The sequence below is a fragment of the Gavia stellata genome, chromosome 8 (genome assembly GCF_030936135.1).
Source record: "Gavia stellata isolate bGavSte3 chromosome 8, bGavSte3.hap2, whole genome shotgun sequence".
Classification (NCBI taxonomy): domain Eukaryota; kingdom Metazoa; phylum Chordata; class Aves; order Gaviiformes; family Gaviidae; genus Gavia; species Gavia stellata.
In genome coordinates this window covers 18,320,008-18,341,164 of record NC_082601.1, presented here as the reverse complement: position 1 = coordinate 18,341,164, position 21,157 = coordinate 18,320,008, and the positions used below count along the sequence as shown (strand labels likewise).

Here is a 21,157-nt window from a genome sequence, read left to right as displayed (position 1 = left end):
TCAGCGCTGGTGCGGGGCAGCAGCCTTGCCGGGTCCTGGGGGGCCGGGGGCATTGCCAGCGCCACCCCCAGCCCCACAGGTGCTGCGCAGGGGTGCGAGGAGGCGGAGGAGCTTCTCGCAGTGCCGGGCAGAAGGTGGCCGGGGGCTGCCGCCAGCAGCAGGCTGTGAGTCACCGCTGGCCAGCGCGGCCAGCTTCTCAGTGGCTCTGAGGGACAGCAGGACCTGCGGAGCAAAGAGAGGGACAGGAGTCACCCGCCAGCCTGGCCCCTTGTCCCCACAGCACCGTCAGGTCCCACAAAGGAGCCGCGGTCCCTGTGCAGTACCTGCTGTATCCTGGGGTGCTGGCTGAGGGCCCGCAGCGCAACAAGGGCTCCCTCCCGCACCATCTCCCGGGGGTCCCGGCAGGCCACCTCCAGCAGGACGTGGGGGGCCCTGCTCTCCATCAGCAGGTCCCCCAGCTCTGCCCAGCACCGGCCCAGGTTGCCCAGGGCCGAGGCTGCGTTGCAGCGCGTCCTGGCCTGCGCGTCGTTCAACAGCCGCGTCAGCCTGGGCACGGCCCTGCCCAGGGTCCCAACCGGGGAGGTCGCGTGGTAGGCGGCATTGCCCACCGCGAAGCTGGCTGCCTTGCGCACGCTCTCCTCCTGGTCCGCCAGGCACGTCAGCAGGCTCTCCAGCAAGCCAGGCTGGCTCTGCAGCGCCTGGGGAAAGCTGTGGTCATGTCGGAGCAGGTTGCCCAGCAGGTTACAGGTTTTGGCCCGTATCAAGTGTTGCTGGTGGCCAAGCAGGCGGGTCAGTGGCTGGTCGGCCACATCCGAGCCCCTCAGGATCCTCTGGAGAAAGGACAGGTGCTCCGGACAGGCCCGGGCCACGTGGGTCAAGAGAGACAGGAGGTCAGTTGTGAGCGTGAGGCTGTCTGAAAACAAGGCAGATGTCAAGAAGGCAATGACATGCTCTGAGGTGGTGGCTGCCCTCACCATTTGGTCTATGACCTGCTCATCAGACACAACAAGGTGGCACAAGAGGCTCATGGGGAGCTCGGTGTATGAGAAGGGCAGATGGTGAGAGCAGACCTAAGGAGAAAGGAGAGAGAGCAGCACTGAGTGCGCTGTCTGCGCATGTGGGCCAAGTCAAGCAGCGGCTGATGGCTGCCAGCAGGTCGGTGCAGAGCTCAGCTGCTGGCCAAGCTGCTCCGAGGGCTGCATGGCACCCAAGTGATGTCCCTGTGTGGGCAGAAATCACCAGCACGGTGTGAGGTGGTACAACGCATCAGGGGCTGCACTATAGGGAGGTGCTTCCACAGTACGGCGTGGAAGAGAAACGCAGGGCCAAGAAGGTACCTGCAGCAGCTGGGCGGGGATCTGGGCATCTCTCACAGCCTCCATGACCAATGCTAAGGTGTCTCCATCCACATCCAGGGCAAAAGGGAAACAGAGTAGCTGGCAGGCCTGGATCACCACAGCTGGGACAAGCTTAGGGTCCCCATCCTCTCCTGCTTGCCTGAATTTGTTAGAGAGAGAGGACTTATTACAGATGCAATCAGAAAAACATCAAGGCAAGAGGCAGAGAGCATTCCCCGTGCCAGGCACTAAGGAGAGGCTCTGCAGGTGAGCTGTGCCCTGCAAGTGCCAGGTCAGGAACTTCTCAGCCCTCTGTGTGCTCATGTCCAAGTCCCAATCAGCAGCTGAGCTCTGCCCACTTCAGCCCTCCCCACAACTCACGTCTGTGCCAGGCATGCCAGGAAGCCAGGGGACAGCAGCCTCTTCAGCGTCACCATCAGGACACTGTGGGACTGGGTGAGCTGAGGCAGGCACCGGTGGGACTCGCGAGTGAAGACGAAGAGGGCCAGGCTGAGGAAGAGCAGGGTGCCTGCAGGGGGAACAGCGCAGCAGAGGGGCAAAGCTAGGGAAGGCTGAAAAGTCTCATCTCTTCTGTCTGTCTGTACTGCCTCAAGGCTGCTCCAGGGTTGCTTCTGTGCTTCCCTGCCCAAGACCAGACTAATCTCCACCCATGGTGGTCACATCTGCCAGGGTGAATGTTCCCCTGCAGCAGAGACACCCTTTCTTGTTCCTCCACAGCCAGCTCAGCTGAGCTGCTGCCGACTGGGCACTGCATGGGCCAGCCCAGCCCTCTCTCACTGGAAGACAACAGCAATCCTCAAGAAAAGCCGCCTGAGCCCCTCCGGCCTCAGGGACCAGATGCTGAGGGGACAGGCGTGGGCAAGTCTGAGGGCAGGATGTGGAGCAGAGTCCGGGGCAGATGCCCTGCCATCGTGCAGCTCCTACCTTGAGGGGAGAGGAGGTTCCAGTCGGGCTCTGCCACGAGGTGACCTGCCCCTGGGGGGTCTCCTTCCAGCACTGCCCTGTCACTGCCCACGTGAAGCACCACAGCAACACAATGCCACACAACACTCCACAGCTCTGAGGCGGCAAAGCCCTGCTCCATGGCCACGTCCTCCTAAAGAGGGGGAGACAGTTGTTGGGGGCCATCCTGGTCCCCCACGGCTCCCCAGGGTTCTGGTCCACATCCCTGCCAGCCCCATGGTTCTGGAGAGGACAGGGCTGGATGGACATGTCCCAGGGGGAGGAGAGGGGGCCGGGCAGCTGGCAGCCCTGCTGCGCTTGCTGACAGTGCCACTCCCTGGGCATCTCTGTTCTCTCTCATCCTGATGTACCCACGAATCACTTCTCCCTGCCCACCACCCTCCCACCAACCCTCCAGAGCTCCACAGACAACCCAGGGACATTAGGTGACTTTCACAGGATTGCACAGCACAGCCAAAGCCACCCGGTTCCCTGGTTTGCCTCAGCCTACATTACCAATCCCCATTTAGGCCTTTTTGCTCCCACACCTTTTGGCAGGGACCAGGCAAAGGTATATAGGCAGGCTGGTACCTGGGCAAGGAGCTTCAGCAGGAGGAAAAAGACCCCATCATAGAGACCAGCACCCATTGGCAGGGGGAGCTGCAGCTGCAAGAGAGAGTAAGTGACAGGCTGGAGCTACGTGTTGAGTCTGAGGGCAGCAAGACCACACCTGCACCCTTCTGAGCCCATCTGACTGCACACCTCCACAGTGGGGTGACAGCATGGCTCCCCTGCTCCTCTGTCCCCATCCCATACCTCAGCAGGCGCTGTCAGCATGTTTGTCACCACCAGTAGGATCTCTTCTCCCTCGAGCTCCAAGGCTACCCCATGCTGACTGAGCTGTGTCAGGAGGAATGCTGCAGCACCCTGTGGGACAGGGAGAGCTCAGCATCTTTGGGACTTTCCCATCTGCCCACTCAGGGCTGACTCTTCATCCCTCAGCCCAGGGCAGGGACAGCCAGGCTGCACCTGCCCCCATTCCAACCTGGGTGAGCAACAGTAAGACCCAAGTGGGATGTAGGGCTCTGCAGGGCTCTCAGTGGCGGCTCTGGCAGGGTGGGCAGACTTACCACAAGGGAGACAACAGGAGACTGGGTGATGAGATCCATGGCCAGAGTAACCACCTCCTCAAGCCTGAAACACAGGGACCAGGGGAGAGGCACTGTATTCCCACAGCTTCACATCCCACAGAGCAGCCACATCCAAATACCCTCAGGGCTGGGAAACAGCCATCTTGCAGGAGTGAGCCAGCCCTGGTTCACAGCACCTCCTTGTCCATGTTGGGTTCTCACTGCATCCCCAGCACCTACCCACACTGCCCAGTGCTCTGCTGGTGTGTCCAGATCAGAGGGATCAGTGCGAGCAGAAGCCCAGCTCTGGGCAATGTGCAGGACAGAGGGCTTTTCAGGGCAGGGCATGTTCCTTTCCCACCCATGAGCAAAAGTGGGTGCTTACCTGGGAGGGGAGGCCTGGAGCTGCAGGGTGAGCAGGGCCAGCAGGTACAGAGAAGCCTCGCAGGCTGCCCCCTGGGCCACCTCTGCCATGGGGACCTGCCAAGGGAGCAGGAGTCACAAGGGGACAGCAAGGCTGGAAGGGGAGGAAGGGATGTTTCTGGGCCCTGGAGGAGAATTGCACTCTCCAGACTAAGCTCCCACAAACTTTGCTCCCCACACATCCCCCAGCTTGGTTTGAGCAGTGCTCAGAGGAATGTGTCCTGCTTACCCACACTCCTACCACACCACTGGGGCTGTGGTCCATCCTACCTTGCCCTTGGAGAGCTGCATGAGGGAACCCCATAGTTGCTGGCTCCTTCCCAGGTGCTGGCACAGGCTCAGGCTGGCATGGCAGCCAGCATAGAGGATCTGCGAGGCAGAGCGGGAAGATGCATACCAGCCCCTGGACACAGGGACACAGTGACCGGGCCCATCCCAGTCACACCCCATGACTACCATGGGCTCATTTATTCAACAGCTCACACTAGGGAGATGGGAGTCGTTGAGGGCTGAGCCCACGGTTCTCCCTTCCCCATGCTCCTAACCCCAGATCAAAGGTCCAGGCACCTCTTGGACAGCCAAATAAATGGATGGGGCCATTACCTTGAGGACGTTCAAGGAGCAGTTCGGGTGCTCCAGTCTCCCCAGCAGCCTCCCAAGCTGCTGGCTCTCTCCCTCCATAAGCTTTTCAGCTACCTCCTGAGCGACCTGCAGAAATCAGACTGTTTTGCACCCTGGGCACCTGAAGCACTGCACAGACTTAAGGAATTTAATGCTATCAATAAATTAATAAAAGAAGGCATCTGCTTCCTACATGGTGCCTGCGTTCACAAAGGGATGCCCATCTGCCATGACCGAGCATGGCTTTGATGCACAGTCCCAGAGCTGAGATGAACAAGGTGAGATTCCTCCTCTGCTTCCCTCCTTGTTGATTCAGAGTTGAGTTAAAGGATCAAATGTAAATCTGTAGTTTTGTTTTGCCTCTTATTTATTGTCCATTCAATTTCAGATTTCCTACAGTTCATATCACTGTCATATAAGAATTCTTCATATTCTTTACTTAGCCCATCCCACAGTTCAGATCCTAAGTATGAGTCCCTTAACTGACTTAGGACTCCTTAGCTCTGCAACCACCAAAGCCGGAGGACTCCAGCCCTCCGCTCTACTGTTGAAAAAGTGATCCTCCTGCAAAGGGTTGCTGTCCCTGTGGGGACCACACCTCCTCACCCTGCAAAGAGAGCTGGCCTGACCTGCTGCTTGGCTTCCCGACAGCCATTCCTCTCCAGGGGGATGCTGCAGGCAGCAGCCAATGCAGCCGTGAAGAGGTCTGCCATGCGTGGGCTCTGGTTGTGGGCTGGCTTGGCCTCCATTGCTGCACCTGCACAGGGACAGAGCTCAGCAGACATGTGCCAAGGGTGAGGAACACTGAGGGGCAGCAGGTTGGGGCTGGAGGCCAAGAAAGGAAAAGTCAGGCTTGTGACATGAGGAGGGTGAGATCTGGGACTGAGGGAGAGAACAGGAGACCCCTGGTTAGCAGGGGTTTGGCCAGACAAGCTTCAGCCACCTCCTCTGGCCAACAGCACTGCAATGGCAGTCAGTGCTCTGAGGGAGTCCAAGGGCAGGAGGGAGAGGGGAAACCCCAGGAGAAGGTGGCGAGCTGCCACCACTACTACCTCGCAGAGCAGGCTGCTCTGAGATGGATCCCTGAAGGAGTCTGTTCAGCAGAGGCTGATGCTCCTCTCGTAGGCTGGCATAGAAGGGAGCAGAGATGGAGGGGCACATCGCATCCAGGCTCTCACAGAGCAGGGTGAAGCACTGGGGGAGACACAGGGAGGGGCATCACTGCAGATCGAGGGTGGGATGAGAGAGAAGGGCAATGGGGGAGGAGGCTGTGCGGTGACAGCAGAGATGGGAGAAGGACTCATATGCTGGAGCTTCAGGGACCTCCAAGTGTCCTCTCCAGCCAGGTTACTGTGTGGGAGCCAGTAACTCTGGCTGAGAGAGGTGTACACATGGAAGCACAGCCAGGGAAGGTGCCCCCTCAGAGAACTCGTTTCTGCATGTGATCCCCCCCAAAACCCCCAGTGGGTAAGACAGCCCGCCCTGACAAGAATGCATCAGACCCCACAGCTGGGAGCAGTGTTCTCAGCCTGCGCTCCCCCTGACATGCACCCCCAGCCCCACAGCTTCTGTCCTGGGGGAGAGGGTGGGGAGAAGGGAGACAGAGGCACCCTTACCAGGAGGCTTTGCTGGCAGAGTCTCATCTCACTGTCGGCTGGCTCAGCCAGCAGCTCTGGCAGCAGGGCTAGGAAGCAGCTGGCACTCTCCCTGAAGGCCTGCAGGCTGGGGGAGGCAGCAGGGGCAGAGGAAAGCAGAGAAACACGGGGCCTGGCTGTGAGGACAGGCTCTGGCCAGGCACACATGGCCCTGGCTAATGGAGCAGGCAGCACACACTAGCACTGTGAGACAGTGCTAGTCGACAGCACAACTGGGCTCTAGTCAGCTGTGCCTTCCCCTTAATTAGTCCCACTCACGGAAAGCGCTCCTCTGTGAGCACAGCGATATGGCATGAAGCTCTTAGTCCGTGATGCTTCCCCACAGAGACAGCTCCAGCCACAGAGTATGAACACCACCCTCCCTCCTACTGCCGCGTCCCCACAGTGGCCACAAGAGACCTCAGAGCACAGAGGGTTGTCCCTACCTGTCCTTTTGCCCACTCTCCTGCAGGCTGCATTCACTGCTGAAATAAACTGCGGTCACCATGAGGAGGTCTGTCAGCACCGTGATACACCAGGGCTGCTGCAGGATCCAGAAAGAAACAGCAAGTGGGGATTGTCTGCTGGCCATCCCAACACCACCGTGGCAGGATTCTTCCCTGCCAGGACCTCCCCCTTCCCAAGGGAGCCTGGAAGAGGCACCAGCCCTGTGAGCCAGCTCCAGCAGGACACCAGGGCCTCTTCAGCACCAGCACTCTGCAGGGCTGGAAGAAGCCCAGATCTCTCTGGGAACCTACACCCACCTGCTTGGTGCTACCACTCTCTAGGATCTGCTTGGCTAGACACAGCAGGGACAGAGGCACATTCAGCTCTTGGCAGAAGTGGTTCAGCAGCTCAGAGTCGCACCGGGTAGCCAGGAGGTTGCCCATGACACGGAGCACAGGACGGAGACGGGAAGCTCCCTCCAGCATCCCTTCCAGCACCTGGACACAGAGAAGCCAGAAGGGTTCGTGATCAGCAGCGGTTGTGGCCTCTCCATCAGCCACGGGGCAGCCCTCCACCCCCTCAGGCAGGGGACAGCAGGGGAGCAGATGGCAAGTATGAGACAGCTCCAGCTCCTGGAGAAGCAGAGGATCTCCTTGCTGGCTGGACTGAGGACTCTCCCAATGCTCCTGACCCAATCTTGGGGAAGAAGGCAGCATCCATGTCCCCAGTCACAGTTGTCAGAGCCAGCCATCCCTCACCTGCTGAGCAGAGTCTGCCAGGCGGGCCTGGACACGGTGCCGGAAGGCCAGGTCCCTCAGGAGGCTCAGCGGCGTGCTCAGCTGCATGGTAGAGGGCTCAGTGGCCTCTATCAGGTGCTGCCACTCCTCATCGCTCTCCAGCTCCTAGCCATGGAGGAGAAAGGGCTGGTGTCACAGACCCTGCCTGTCCCAGGGTCTCTGTACCAGCCCCTGGGGACTGGGCCCTGCAGTCCTCACCACAAGACATCGTCTTACCTCATTCTCCAGGTCCACGGTCTCAATGCTGCGCCTGCTCCGGCGCTCTGCCATGCCAGCACCAGGCTGCGGAGGGGCCCCTGCTCCAGAAAACTCCCGCTCATAGTCTCGAGTGATGCTGTGCTCGCTGGCCAAGGAAACAGCACAGTCAGTGAGCGACTCTCCCTTCCCCTCTTCCTCCACTCCCAGTCCCAGCACTCCCTCACCGTGGGTTGGGTGGAGGCTCCTCCAACTCCCACTCTGCCATGCTGCTCCTTCCTTGCAGGACACTGGGGTTCTTCTCTTTGGAGGCAGCTGGTGGCTCCCCCTCCACCAGGGCTGCCTTCCCAGGAGCTGCTCTGGGTCTATGCCCTGGGCATCCTTTGCCAGAGTCCTTCATAGATGCATCACCTGCCTTCAGTTGCCCCCGGGGTGATGGTAGAGAAGTTTGGTCAGGGCAGGGTTACTCAGACAGCCAGATGAGCCCCCTAGACTCCACCACCCCAAGGACCCCACATCCTGCCTTGTACGCGGATGACACCCCAGCCTGACCCATGTACCTTCTGTCTTTCCCCCCAGGTCCCATTTCAGAGCCCCTCCTTTGCCCTGACTGTGGGACACAGCCGGGGGAATCCCACACTTTCCTCCACCTTTTTCTGTGCCTCCTCAGCCATCTTCTGACGGGCCTTTCTCAGGATCCTGGACTGGCCGCTCCTGGGGGCCAGGGAATGGGCTTGCTGCTCCTTCAGGGCCTGCAGCTCTGGTGACAGCTTGCTGGTGAAGGGGGTTGAGATCCCATGCTCTTCTGTGTCATCAATCACTGGGGAGGCGAGAGGAAAACTTCATCAGCAGCTTTCCCTTGAGACACAGGGAGAGTGACTGGCGCTGGGATCCCCGGGGAATCCCAGGGCACCCAGAGCAAGCCCAGGGGCAGGAGCTAGGGGTTAGTGCTTCGAGGAAGCTGAGAGGAGGGAGGCAAAGAACAGGGTAGTAAAAAAAGTAGGGCACGGTGGTCCTCCCAGCCTCCAGGTGGTAGGAGGAGGAGGAAATGGACCTGGTCAGCGCTGGAAAAAGGGCTGGTACTCACCAGTAACCCGTCCAGCAATGAAGGGGTGAGAGAGCAGCTCTGGCCACGACAGGCGCTGGCGGGGGTCCTTCATTAGTAGTCCCTGCAGGAAGCTCTACAGGGCAGCACAGCACCAGGGTTACCGACACATGCTCGGCACCCACCAGTCAGCACAGTGTACCCACCAGTCTCCCCCAGTGAGGGCATGCAGGAGGCCTGTGTTCCCTGCCTAGCTCTGGGGAAGGAGTGACTCTAGTGCTTAGGGCAGACAGGAAGACACTTCCCTTCCCAGCTCAGTAAATCACTCGTCTGCTGTCGGCCCCAGTTTCCCAGCTTATAGAGGGCCAGCATGATAAGGGTCCCCCTCCCAGGAGGCCAAGCTCTCATCCCGTCTCTATGTTCTGAAATCCCTGTTAGGGGACATAAAACCTAAGAGTGACCCACCAGGGCAGCAGACAAGGCCAAAGCTGCTGCTGCATTAACAGATCTTATCCCGCAGACAGGGCCTTCGCCCTTACCTTAAAGACCGGGCTTATGGCCTCGGGCCATTTGACCGGGTCCTTGACGATGAGGCTGACGAGCTGGAAGATGCTGCTGGTGTAGAAGGGAGGAGTGCCCACAAACAGCTCATACAGGATGCAGCCCACAGACCACAGGTCAGCCGTGTGGTCGTACGGCCGCTCCTCCACCAGCTCAGGGGACATGTACAGTGGGGTGCCCTTGATGGAGGTCAGCACCATGGTGTGGATGCTCATGGCACGGGCAAACCTGCTCAGAGCAAAGCACAGATGGCCAGTTCAGGCTGAAACACCCATTGCAGCTCCCAGGGAGATCCCTACAAGTTTACCAAGACCTCTCCCCTCTGGAGTCCAAAATCCCCTATCCCTGCTCAACTTCTAAATACGCACAGAATCCAGGTCCCCTTCCACACTCCTCCCTCCTCCTCTACAGCACCCAGGACACCCCTTGGCTGCCCCAAGCCCAAGTGTCCCACCCAAGCTGGCCCCCAGCACCCACCCGAAGTCACAGAGCTTGACGATGCCATCTTTGCCCAGCAGGATGTTCTGGGGTTTCATGTCACGGTGCAGGATGCGGTGGGAGTGCAGGTAATAGAGAGCAGAGACCAGCTGGGCAGCTATGGCCTGGACCTGTCAGAGACACGGGAGCCTCACCCTGTGTCCCATGGTGCCACCAGCTGGCACAACCATGGGCTCCCTTACAGCCTGGCTCCCTCAGTGCCCCCACTCCTGCCCTTGCGCTGTTTGGGGCAGGGACCATCCCCAGCCGTGGGCCAGCAGTTCCTCGCAGTAGGCTGATGGCCGAGGCAGCAACTTGGTGGTGTTGTCCTTGGAGAGGGAACAGGGAAACTGTCCCCCAGTACAACCTGACTCCCCTTCCATCCCCTTCAGAAGCTCTGCCAGGTAAAGCCTCAGAGGCACCCTCCCCCTCCTGGTGTCTCCTGGCCCACAGCAGAGACCCGCTGCCTGCAGGCAGACAAATCCTGTTCTCTCCATCCTGCAGCAAACACTGCGTGGCCACCACCATGACAGTCACCTGGTCCTCGGGCAAACTCCCATCGTCCTCCAGGATCTGGAAGAGCTCCCCTTCTGCATAGTCAGTCACCACCACCACCTGGAGGGAAGAGCAGCATGGTGGGATCAGGCACTCACCCAGCCGCATCCCCACCATACCCTAGGGACCAGGACAGAGCAGGGCAGTAAATCGATGAGAGAAACGCTGGGGTGTCATCGTGCACAGCCCATCAGCTTGGGCTGGAACCTGGGGTGGGAGAGAGCCCCTGTAGCTGCACTGCAGCAAGGGCCTGGCATTCAGCAGAGCCCTTGCGGCTGTCCTTATCTCGGCCAGCCAGCAGAAACCAGTGAAGAGGGAAGGACAGGAGAAGCCCAGAATGGTATTTCCACACCCAGTGGGTAGAATCACTCCCTTGAGCTTGTTTTGAATCTGCTGCCCAATTACTTTATTTCATGCCCCCACGTCCCATAGCATAGTCTTCAATCCTTCCCTATGATGCTTTCTCCATGACAGTTTAGGCCAGTGAAAAGTCACAGTCTCTGAAGATCCCACTCTCACCCTATGATCCCAAACCACTCCTCTTCCATCACACACGCCCCATTCAGCTCCTTCACCTCTGTGTATGACCCAGTGCACTCCACACAGCCCAGCCGGGTGCTGGCTCCCCACACAGCACATACTGCAGGGCTCTTAAAAACACTGACCAGGCTGGCATCCCAGTCCTTGTTCAGGCAACCCCCACATAAGGTCCCTGCACGTCCTCAGGGATGGTGGGAATGCCATAAGGGCACAGAAACTCAATGTGGCCATCTGAGGGAACAGAGTAGGCTGGTGACAGGATGGCAGCACTCAACACAAGCCAGGAAACATCTGGGAACCAAGCAAACCTGGCTGGCTGGAAGAGCTGCTAGAGCCCTTGGAGGGTGTCACCAGCATTTCCTAAGAAAGAAGTCCCTACAACAGCAGGGGCCAGTCCTTGTTCCCCTGCCCCAGTCAAGCAAAAGCATCTGCCCCGAGAAAGTCCCCTTCACCTCCTTGCCGGTCTCGAAGCTGTCGAGCATCTGGATGATGTTGGGGTGATGGAGGCCTCTCATGATCTCAATTTCCCGCTGCAGGTTCTTCAGCTCCTTCTCAGAACGCCCCACCTTGGGGATGAACTTCAAGGCCACCACCTTTCAAAGCAGGCAAAGCTGGGATCAGACCAGGCTCCCAACTGCCCTGGCAGAGGCCACATTTAACCCAAACAGGACTCAGCATTTTCCAGCTGAGCACACCAAACGAGGTATTTCTTCACTGGATCCCTTGAAGCTGGGGCTCCCCCCAGGCCCTTGCACATCAACACTGGTGCTCACAGTACTTTGCACACTAGCATATAAAGCAAACAAATGTAATCAGTGAGCGCAGACAAAACTAGGACTGACAAAAACATGGGACAGGAGATAAAGATGCTGGCGGACAGCAAGCTAAACATGAGCCAGCAGCATGCCCTGGCAGTGAGGAGCACTAGCAGCATCCTGGGCTGTATCAACAGGCAGGAGTTTGAGGGAAGTGATTATTGCCCTTTACTTGACACCTGTTAGACCACATTGGCAATATTGTGGCCGGTTTTTGGCCCAGAAAGACATCAATAGGCCGTAGTGGGTATACCGGAGGCTACCAGGATGGTAAGGGGGCTGAAGCACATGGTGTACAAGTTGAGGCTGGGGGAAATGGGCGTGGTTAGCCTGGAGAAAAAATGCTCAGGGAAGCCAAAGAGTGATCTTGTGATCTCCAAAAGATGGAGAAGATGGAGCCAGGCTTTTTATAGATGTGCAAGGTGGGAGGATGGGACAGGGATTACAAACTGAAACAACTTGATATTCAACTTGATATAAAGAAAAACCATTCACCCCAAGTATAGTCAAGCACTGGCTGTGGGGTCTTTGTCCCTGAGTTTTTGCAGGATCTGAATTGAGTGCTGACTCTGCTTTGAGCAAGGGATGGACTGGAGACCTCCTGAGGTCCCTTGAACCCGAATGACTCCATGCCAGCAGGAGCTGGCCAGGAATGTCAGCAGAAAAATGAGTGAGCGCTGAGTCCCAAAGCCCTGGCAGGGCCCTGGAATCCAACAGCCACCAGAAATCAGTCCCCGGTGCCACACAACAGACCCCCGGCCCTCTCTGCTGCCGCCTCTCTCCTCACCTGGGCGCTGTGTTTCCGACGCCCCTTGTAGACGCGCCCGAAGGAGCCTTCCCCGATCATTTCCAGGACATGGTACTTCTCCATCGCGGGCGTTCGGGGAGGGGCCGCTGCGCTGCCGAGGCAAAGCGGCCGGTGAGGAGGGGCGCTTCGCCCTCCCTCCCCTCCTCTCGCCCCCCGCCACCGGCTGCCGTGGGGCGCCGACCCCCAAGCCCAGACAGAGCAGGTCACGATGGAGACGGGCGGTGCCAGCGCTGGGAAGGCAGGCCTGCACCCCCTGCGACCCCAAATGCCCTCGGGCCGGGGCTTCCCCTCCGCGCAGGCATCTCCCCTCCCCGCGTGGGCCTCTTCCCCAGGGCGGGTGTCCCCCGGGGCCCCCCGCCGGGCTCTGTCCCTGCCCGCCGGCTCTACCTCCGCTCCCCCGCGGCAGGACGAGACCCAAGGCCCGGGCGAAGCCCTCCGCATGGGATTAATTCCGCTCCGCTCCCCCCGCCGCCACCTCGTCGCCTAGCAACAACCCCCCCCACCCCGCGCGTGCGCCCTCGCTGCGGTTCCGCTTCCGGGACGCGCGGGAAGATGGCGGCGGCCGGTGAGGAGACGGAGGCGACGGACTGGTAACCCCCCCCACTTCCCCGGTCCCTGTGCTTCGCACCTCCGGTGCCCTGCACCTCCAGCACAGCGGGGCTGGCGGTGCCCCCGCCGCCTGACCCTCGCCGGGTCCCCGCAGGGCGTTGCCGCCGGAGGTGGAGGTGCTGGAGTCCATCTACCTGGAGGAGCTGCGGGTGGCGCGGGGCCGCGGCAGGTACGTACTGTGGCCCACATCCCCTCCCTGTGCCCGGCCCGGCCCCGCGCCGCCTCTCCTCACCTCGGCCTGCCCCGCAGGTGGGAGCCTTGGGAGATGAGCATCACCCTGCACCCCGCCACCGCCCAGGACCAGGACTCCCAGTACGTCTGCTTCACCCTGGTGCTCTCCGTGCCCCCCCAGGTAGGCTGCCGGCCCCCCGCGCCCCCTTGCCTCCCCGCCCCTGGCCTCTCTGCCTTCCTCGTTGTGCTTTGGGGGTTTCTTTTTTTTTTTTTTTTTTTCCTAGTATCCCAACAAAGTTCCGGAAATCTCAATCAGGAACCCACGGGGGCTGTCAGATGAGCAAATTCAAAAGTGAGTGCTGGGAGGGAGGGGAGAGGGTGATCCTTTCCTCCGGACATCTGGGAGGCAGCACTGGTGGAAAAACCTTCTCTCAAATTCACGTGGCTCCACGTGTCTGGTTAACAGATGGATACAGGTCCCTAAATCACCTTGTCTTAAATCTCATGGGAGTCACCGATGCTGAGTTTGACACTGAGGGGTCCAGCCTATGGTTGTTCCCCTGTGGTCTCCCTGAATTGTAATCTAAATCCACTCAGCCTTTGAAATTGTTGGTCCTGCTTCGGCAGAGGTGGGACTGAACCGAGTCCTCGGGCAGCCCGTTGATGCCTTTGTGCTCCTGTCCTTGGTGTAGCGGAGTGTGTGCAGAGACCCTGCTACCTGCTGGTAGCACAGGAGTAACGTGGCTCCCACCGGACCTGCTCAGGGGCTGCTGTCAGATAAACGAGGCCCGAGATTCACCAAAACTGAAGGGTGCTGGGTGAGCTCGAGCTGAGGCAGTCAGCAAACCTGCTCTTGCAAGTTCTCCAAGGACAAAGGCTTCCTGTGCGCTGGCTTGCGGGGAGTTGGAAGAGCATGTGAATCTGTGTGTGCACATGTGCCTATCCCGTGCTATAGGCAAAGCCTGAAGGCCAGTGCTCTATTTCTTTCTCCTGTCATTGTGGCAGGGTGACAGGTATGTGGGATAGTGAAAAGGTGTGGCTAAATTTGCATTAAGTATTTTTGCTGCTTTGCTGTAGGATTTCCCAGACCCTCAAAAGTGTTGCTGAAGCCAGGCTGGGGACAGAGGTGCTCTACGAACTGATTGAGGTGAGAGCTGGGGCAGATTGGGGGTGGCCAGCCATGGACACTGGTCCCTGACTGCCCGAGGGGTGGGATAGCGCTGCACCCATGGGCAGGCCGACGAGTAAAATATTTGCATTAATGTTTCTGCAGAAGGGGAAGGAGATTCTCACTGACAACAACATTCCTCATGGCCAATGTGTGATCTGCCTCTATGGATTCCAGGTAGGCACGTGTCCCTTGGCCCTAAAAGCTGTCCGGGAACTGAGGCAAGAGAACAGGGAGCCTGGGACTCAAAGCTTGGGATATTGGCCTGGGACCGGGGTGTGCCTCAGCAGCCCCCTGCCCCCCGGGTCTGTAGGCAGTCCTACTGAGCGTGAACCTTCCTAAGGCAATATACGCTACTCTCCCTGTCAGCCTGAAGATAACTGTCTCCAGAAACAGGGTTTAGGAGCAGTGAGTGCCCTCATGGCGGGGTGAGTGCCCAGCATGGAGCATCTCCAAGGGGGTGGTTAGGGTCTGGGGATAGTTGCTGGTGCCTCTCGGCTTCCCTGTGTTGGTCAAACCTCACCTGGAGTTCAGCACACAAGTGGTCAGGAGGGACGGGAACCCATTCGTGCAGATGCTGAGGTCTGTGGGGACAGGGGAGCTTGCCTTGTCTGGGTTGCAAGGAGAGGTGGTGCCCGCCTAGGAAGGAGAACACATTGGGTGGGAAGATTGCTGCTTACCCAGGAACACATAGAGAGAAATCAATCACAAAAAACCTGCAGCTTGACATTAGGAGTGTTTCTCACACTCAGAGCAGGAAGCAGTGTCCCAGTAATAGCCGAGGAAGCAGAGTTGAGAAGCCCAGCAGATGTTATGTGTCTCTGCCAGCAGTAGCAGTAGTTCTCTGCTGCCAGTGCTGACATTAGAGTGAAAACCCACCTCACCTGGGGAGGCTACACAACCCTGTGCTCAGAAACCCTTCAAAGCTACCCTTTCCCCTCTACAGGAGAGAGAAGCCTTCACAAAGACCCAGTGCTACCACTACTTCCACTCCCACTGCCTGGCCCGCTATGCCCAGCACATGGAGGAGGAGATCCTCATGCAGCAGGAGGAGAGAGAGCAGCACCTGGCACCTTCCCCCAAACAGGTACCGGGCCCTGGGCTCCCTCGCCTGGCCCCCTGCACGGGGCCTCATGATGCCTCTGTCACCTGTTTTGGGAGATGGAGCAAGGGCTAGCCTGACACAGCAGCATGGTCAGTGTCATGCCTGCGCTAACAATCAGAGCGGTGATGAGACCAAGTGATCTCCAAGGGCCCTTTCCAACCAAAATCACCCTGTGAATTTTTAGTACTTCAGCAGTTGGTTTATGGGATCTCTGGGTCACCACCTGCTGTGTGAGGGGTAGGGGAGTTGGTTACATTTTTGGACTTCTGGAACCACAGGAGTTAGAAAAGAGAGCTCCTTCCCTAGTCCTCAAACTGCAGGGGTTTGCAGCAGGATAAACATAATCACCTACATTCTGGGGTGATAAAACCTGCCTGAGCAGGTGTTGGAACGGTTGTCAGCCACAGAGCAAACAGCACAGCTGAGTGTGAAACAAGCCAAAGGCTCCTTCCTGCAAAACCCTTTCAAAGAGGTGCTGCCTAGATGACGCGCTCCAGTCCATACTGGGGAAAAAGAGATCCTAGGCTAAGGAGGACTGGAGCCATATGTGCTGACAGAGGTGGTTTGTGCGGCGGTCAGCTGCTGCCTCGTGTTGGAGAGACCTTCCCTAGCAGTCATTGAGACACCAGGCTGCTTTCATGCTGCTGGAACCCCCCTGGGCTTCCCTGTCCTGGTAGAAGAATGAATGAGGCCACCCTGTTCCACTTCCAGGCTGGGGATTATCCAGCAGCGCGTGGGCTGGGTCATGGCAGGGGGTTGGTATCACCTCTTGCCTCCCCACAGGAAGTCGGTGTGCAGTGCCCTGTCTGCCGGGAGACCCTGGTCTACGATCTCTGTGCTCTGAAGGCAGCGCCACCCCCGCAGCACCCACTGGTAAGAGATGGGTGCTTACCTGCCCAGCTGTGCCCTCTCGCTGGGTAGCTTCAACTGGGACATTGTAACGGATGAATGAATGCATGCTCTCAGGTCCTCCTAGACGGCCCGTCCAAAGGGCACTTCGCAAAACCTAGCAGAGTGTCTCCTCTTTGATGTGTCCACAAAGGTTTAGTTGTACAGCCCTGAGTCTTGAGCAGATGTGCTAGGGGAGAGGTGATTCTGCCATGGGGCATGTCCCCGTACCCACTGGGATATAATCAGGGTCAGGCGAGTGACCTGATTGTAGCTGCTCTGCATTTTGCCCCACAGCAGGAGGTCCAAAGGCAGTTGCTGAAGTGGAACAGTGGGTCTGTGTTGGCATGCTCTACCGCTGTCTAGGGATTTCACGTGCACCTGTAGGCCTGGTCAAATGTGGCAAAGAGAGGCAGGTTGCATGGGTGCTGTGCAATCAAAGGAGGGTTTGGGGAGCCTCTGTTAGCACTGCCAGCTGCCTACGCGTGCTAGGTGTTGAGAGAGCTCTTACACCCCCTTGCTCTCTGCTGCTCAGGAGCCATACATGCCAGATGACAAGATGCTGCGGCACCAAGAAGAACTGCGCGTAATTTTCAAGAGACAGCAAGAGAAAGGGGGCATCATTGACCCTGAAGCAGAGAGGAACCGTTACTTCATCAGCCTCCAGACGGTATGGCACTAGGGGCAGGGAGCTGGCGAGGGGGTCCCTGGACTGTAGGACTGAGTGTTGTCGTCTGCTGTGGGGCTGCCCTGTCCCTTTCTTAACCGATGGCTTCTTTCTTTCAGCCTCCAGCTGCTGTTGATCCAGGCCAAGCAGCCGCTGCCTCTGAGCCGTCGGTGAGTGCAAGCGCTGTGGACGCGTCCCAGCCACCCAGCCAAGCCTCGGCTCCAGAGCCAGCCAGGGCACCGGAGGCCAGGGCAGAACCCGGGCAGCCCGAGAGGCTTGCGGTGCCCAGGGAGCAGCAGAACAAGAGGGAGAGGTACAGAGGGGAGAGGTCAGGCCCCAGAGGCCAGGGCAGGCAGTTGTGCAGCGGCTCACAGGAACTGGCAGAGGAAGCCTGTCACTCACTCCATGGCTCCAGGGGGCCCAGGGGCTTCAGCCAGAGACCGGAGCGGAGACCTGGTGGGAGGCACAGCCAGGAGTTTCCAAAGCCTCACAGCAGAAGCAGGGCTGCTGCCTTGGCTGAAAGAAAGGAGTTGTGTCCTGAAGACCCCTCACTGGTAACGGAGGCAGTGGACTTGAAAGAGGAGCGCCGTGATGTGGAGAGATGGACCTCGCAGGAGGGGGCTGAGGCCCTGAGCAGGGAGAAGGAGAACCTGGCATTCAGCCACAGTGACCACAGAGCAGCTCCCAGTTGGCAGGGCCACCACAGGCCCTGGGATTGTGGGAGGTGGGAGAGGTCCAGGGTCCAGGAGCGTGGTTCCTACCCTAGAGCGCCAAGAGGGCGAGGGGTGTTCAGGCCCAGTGGCCGTCGAGAAGCCCATCTCCTGGAGAAGGAGAGTGGCTCCTAGCAGGAATGGTGAGGGACTGGGCTGGAGGAGGGAAGGGCTGTTTCTGGGGAGAACAGGGAAGGCTCTGGTGGAGCAGTAGCAAGCAGACACTGTACCCCTTGAGAGGGAGGAGGCAGTTGGCATGTGGCACAGCTTGGGACAGGCACTGTCTCCAGGGTACGTGCGGAGTGAAGCATCCTGGCATGAGTGACTGGCTGTCACCAGCGTTGGAGAAGCTGACTCCTGACAGATCATGTCAGCCTTGGTCTTGGAGGACCCAGGGGGCAGACTGAGGGCCTGCAGCCATCATCACCGTACATGAGCTGCCAAGAAACGTGTGCACCTACAGAGCAAATGAACCGAGCCCAGCGTGGTGCCATGGCAGAGCCGGAGTTGTGGCAGGACCTTCCCTGGAAGCCAGCATCCCAGCAGAGCCATGGCAGTGCCAAGTGATGAGGCTGTGTCAGGGCAGCAGCCTGGAGCTCAGCTTGCTATGTCCCCCAGTCCTTCTCAGAGCGCCTTCTCATCTGCTGTCCCTGTCCCTTGGAGACGACATCGCTTCTCCTGCAGCCCTGACCGCTGCTCAGCTGATGGGCTCGGCCAGGCAAGTCTCTGTACAACAGGACACTTCCCAGTCCCAGCCAGGAGAGCTAAATTAAGCTTAAGTCAACACATTGGCAGGTCAGGGCTGTCTGGTGGCTGAGGCTTTGGGTTGGCTCCTGCTCTCCCAGGAAGCCTGAACTTAGCTGGAGCTCCTGCCCTTCAGCTGCTTTTGTGCAGGCAGAAGTTGATGGGAGAGACCTGGGAAGAGCACTCTCTTCTGTGACCTGTATCTGCTGGGATCCCCCTCTAAGGCCAGGCTGTCCCTTGGAGCTGCCGACAGCCCGGAGCGAAGACATGCTCCAATACTTTGGATACTCTTATCCTCCTTTCGTCTTCAAGCTGATCTTGCTTCAAAGAAATGAGGATTTGCTGTTTAAACTAACTTGGTGCAGTTCCTTCTGCTGCTGCTTCACAGATGTAAACGGTGTCCCACTCCAGAGCCATGATGGGAGATCCCAAGCCTCTGAAGTGGGACACTGCTATTAAATCAATTCATTGGGTCTTCTCCAGAGCCTGCTCCCTTTGTTTTTTGTGTCCTCTCGCTCCCATTCTTTGCTGTTTGGAGCGAAGGTGTTGATCCCTGGTATTGCTCCCTCCCATCCCTGCTGCCTACACCCAGGGCCGGGGCAAAGACTTTCCCCTGGCCCTCCTGGGTGGCAGGAGGGCTCCCCTGTCCCTGCATTGCCTGCCTCAGTGTAAGCTGTCTGGCTGACCCAGACAGTATTGATTCCTTCACACTTGTTCGTGCCTTGTGCCCCCTGCCTCTCTTTTGGCCACACGTGGGTTGTTAACTGTCTTCCTCCTCCTGCTGAGTGCAAAAATGGCCATGCTGTGATGGACTTGCCAAATCTTCGGGTGAGATCCCTAGGAAACCAAGGGCTGCATGCCAGCTAGTAGGGCATTTGTGCTGCATCTGCCTGACTGATGCCTGATGTGCCTCACCCTTGGTGTGTGAAGGGTGCACAAAAGCTCTCTCTTGAATGGGCCCTCCTCAGCTGCTGCCCTGCTCTGACTACGCCTGGCCTTGTCCTGAAGGGGTTGGTTTAACCCTCTGCCCAAGAACCTTCTGTGCTTAAATTTCCAACACTGGCCTATATTCAACCCTAATGCTCTAAAAGTATTGGGTTTTTTCCCTCCTCAATCTGAGCCTACACTACCTGTCCTGGGCTTGGGGATCTGGGAGCCAGATGCTGTGCCCTGCTGGGGACGAGGGCTCGCTCCCTGAAGAAAGCCCCAATTTTTCTTCAGTGCTCACTCTGTCCTTGTTCCAGCTAGTTTCTGGGTGAATGGCCTGTCCACACTTTGGTGAAAAAGTGTAAACTTTATCTGACATTAGTGCTTGTTCTGCTGCCTCCTGCCTTCGTTTGTGAAATTCCTGTGCTCCAAGAAAGGTGTTCGATCATGTCCTGAAAGAAACACGAAGATCTCTGCCCCTTGCAGCAGCTGAAGCTCCTTGGCATCCTCCAGTGAGCCAGGCTTACTCTCAGCAGGAAAACTGATGTGCCCAGTGTTTGGAACGTGGGAATTCAGCCATGGAAATCAGAGCGGGCGAGGACTTGGGTAACTTCAGTCAAATGCCAGACGTCTTAAGAGGGGAGGGTTTGTTCCTGGGGACAGGGATTTAGGAAGGGCTTTCACCTTTCTGACTTGCTGGCATTAGCCTGGAGCAGAGGACATTTTGCAACAGTGTGTGGAAATTAATTTGGGCTAAACAAAACAAACCTCTGGGTCGGAAGGGAGGAACAGAACCTGGCCCCTGCCCTGGGGCTCCTTACTTGGTATCCACCTGTGTCACCCACCTACCTCACAGGGCTGTTGTGAGGCTTACCTGGCAAAAGTACTCGGGCTGGGCAGAAGGGCAGTGGTGGTGTCTGTAGCATTAACACTATTAAAAGGAAGCAGAGTGACAGATGTTGCCAGTGCTCTCTTGTGGTGACATTGGGCCCCTCTGGCTCTCCCTCACCACTCCCCTATCCTCCTGAACTGCTGTGAGGTGTTTGCCAGTCACTTATGGGCCAGTTTTGACCCCCAGCTTTGAGGAAAGAAGATGGATCCAAGCAGTCAGCCTCTGTGGGACAGCTGAGCACAGGGTTTGAGATGCCAACAGCAGCACCCTGCTCTGCTCTCCCTGAGCCACTAGAGACCCCTCCGCGCTGTTGCCACAGGATCAACCCTTCACTTGCAGAAATGTTTGTGCAAGTTGGGTTGCATCAAAGCAGCACCCAGTTGTGCTGAAATTCAGCCAGGTGGCATCGGATGGGCCCCTTTATATCCCCACACGCTCTCAGATTTACCCTTGGCCCTGCAGTGAGCCAAGAGGAGGGCTAAGCAGCGACCTAAGTTTGGGTTTGGCCTGCAACCAGGTCCCCCAGCCCCGCCAAGGTGATGCAGCTCCTGAAATGAGGACATGAACACAGGGCTGGCTCGGGGTAGGGGCAGGGTGTGCTGGTTTCAGGAGTCTGAAACAAAGACTGGGGAAGGGAGAGGCTCTGGCTGGCTCGTTCTGTGGGTCAGTGTGCACACCCTGGCCCTGTGGCATTGGGAAGGAGGTGCAGAACCTGCCTGCTTCTCAGTTGCATTTCAGGTACCTGTGGCTCTACCAGCCCATCCAGGACTTTTATTCCTGGCAGGAAGGAATCCTGGCAACAGAGAGAAAGCTGAGAGACTACCAGCAGCAGGCCAAATCCCTCCTTCAGCCACATAGGGCTTCTCCTGATAGAAGGAGAGGAGTTGTCACCTCCAACAGGCATTTCTGCACCTTGCCCTGGGCTGGC

At 58.2% G+C, this 21,157-nt stretch overlaps 2 protein-coding genes across 2 annotated transcripts; one reads left to right on the top strand and one right to left on the bottom strand.

Moving 5' to 3' along the window:
* On the bottom strand, positions 1-12,426 carry STK36 (serine/threonine kinase 36). Its single transcript, XM_059820528.1, has 26 exons — positions 12,328-12,426; positions 11,178-11,318; positions 10,168-10,245; positions 9,631-9,761; positions 9,132-9,381; positions 8,635-8,728; positions 8,199-8,367; positions 7,775-7,975; positions 7,569-7,695; positions 7,314-7,457; positions 6,873-7,052; positions 6,555-6,652; positions 6,091-6,196; positions 5,527-5,668; positions 5,104-5,231; positions 4,457-4,561; positions 4,124-4,222; positions 3,816-3,910; positions 3,431-3,494; positions 3,117-3,227; positions 2,892-2,966; positions 2,283-2,454; positions 1,719-1,866; positions 1,338-1,497; positions 324-1,070; positions 1-222 (listed from the first exon to the last, which is right to left on the bottom strand). The coding sequence occupies exons 1-26, from the start codon at positions 12,409-12,411 to the stop codon at positions 1-3; spliced, it is 4,071 nt and encodes a 1,356-aa protein (XP_059676511.1). The 5' UTR covers positions 12,412-12,426.
* Positions 12,427-12,900: 474 nt separating this feature from the next.
* Positions 12,901-18,593, top strand: RNF25 (ring finger protein 25). The gene is made up of 10 exons (XM_059820339.1): positions 12,901-12,938; positions 13,052-13,126; positions 13,207-13,309; positions 13,413-13,480; positions 14,206-14,275; positions 14,402-14,473; positions 15,243-15,383; positions 16,185-16,274; positions 16,825-16,959; positions 17,076-18,593. Exons 1-10 carry the CDS (start codon positions 12,901-12,903, stop codon positions 17,799-17,801), a joined length of 1,518 nt encoding a protein of 505 aa, XP_059676322.1. The 3' UTR covers positions 17,802-18,593.
* The last annotated feature ends 2,564 nt before the right edge of the window (positions 18,594-21,157 follow it).

What these genes read in the sequence shown, in the direction of transcription:
- STK36 (XM_059820528.1), bottom strand. Translation starts at nt 12,411, where the DNA reads ATGGAGAAGTACCATGTCCTGGAAATGATCGGGGAAGGCTCCTTCGGG. An exon ending in GAGCCTCCACCCAACCCACG is followed by an intron (nt 7,696 to 7,774) that starts GTGAGGGAGTGC and finishes TTCCTTGGCCAG; the next exon opens with CGAGCACAGCATCACTCGAG. An exon ending in GTCGGGAAGCCAAGCAGCAG is followed by an intron (nt 4,562 to 5,103) that starts GTCAGGCCAGCT and finishes TGATTTCTGCAG; the next exon opens with GTCGCTCAGGAGGTAGCTGA.
- RNF25 (XM_059820339.1), top strand. Translation starts at nt 12,901, where the DNA reads ATGGCGGCGGCCGGTGAGGAGACGGAGGCGACGGACTG. An exon ending in TCAGATGAGCAAATTCAAAA is followed by an intron (nt 13,481 to 14,205) that starts GTGAGTGCTGGG and finishes GCTTTGCTGTAG; the next exon opens with GATTTCCCAGACCCTCAAAA. An exon ending in ACTTCATCAGCCTCCAGACG is followed by an intron (nt 16,960 to 17,075) that starts GTATGGCACTAG and finishes TCTTTCTTTCAG; the next exon opens with CCTCCAGCTGCTGTTGATCC.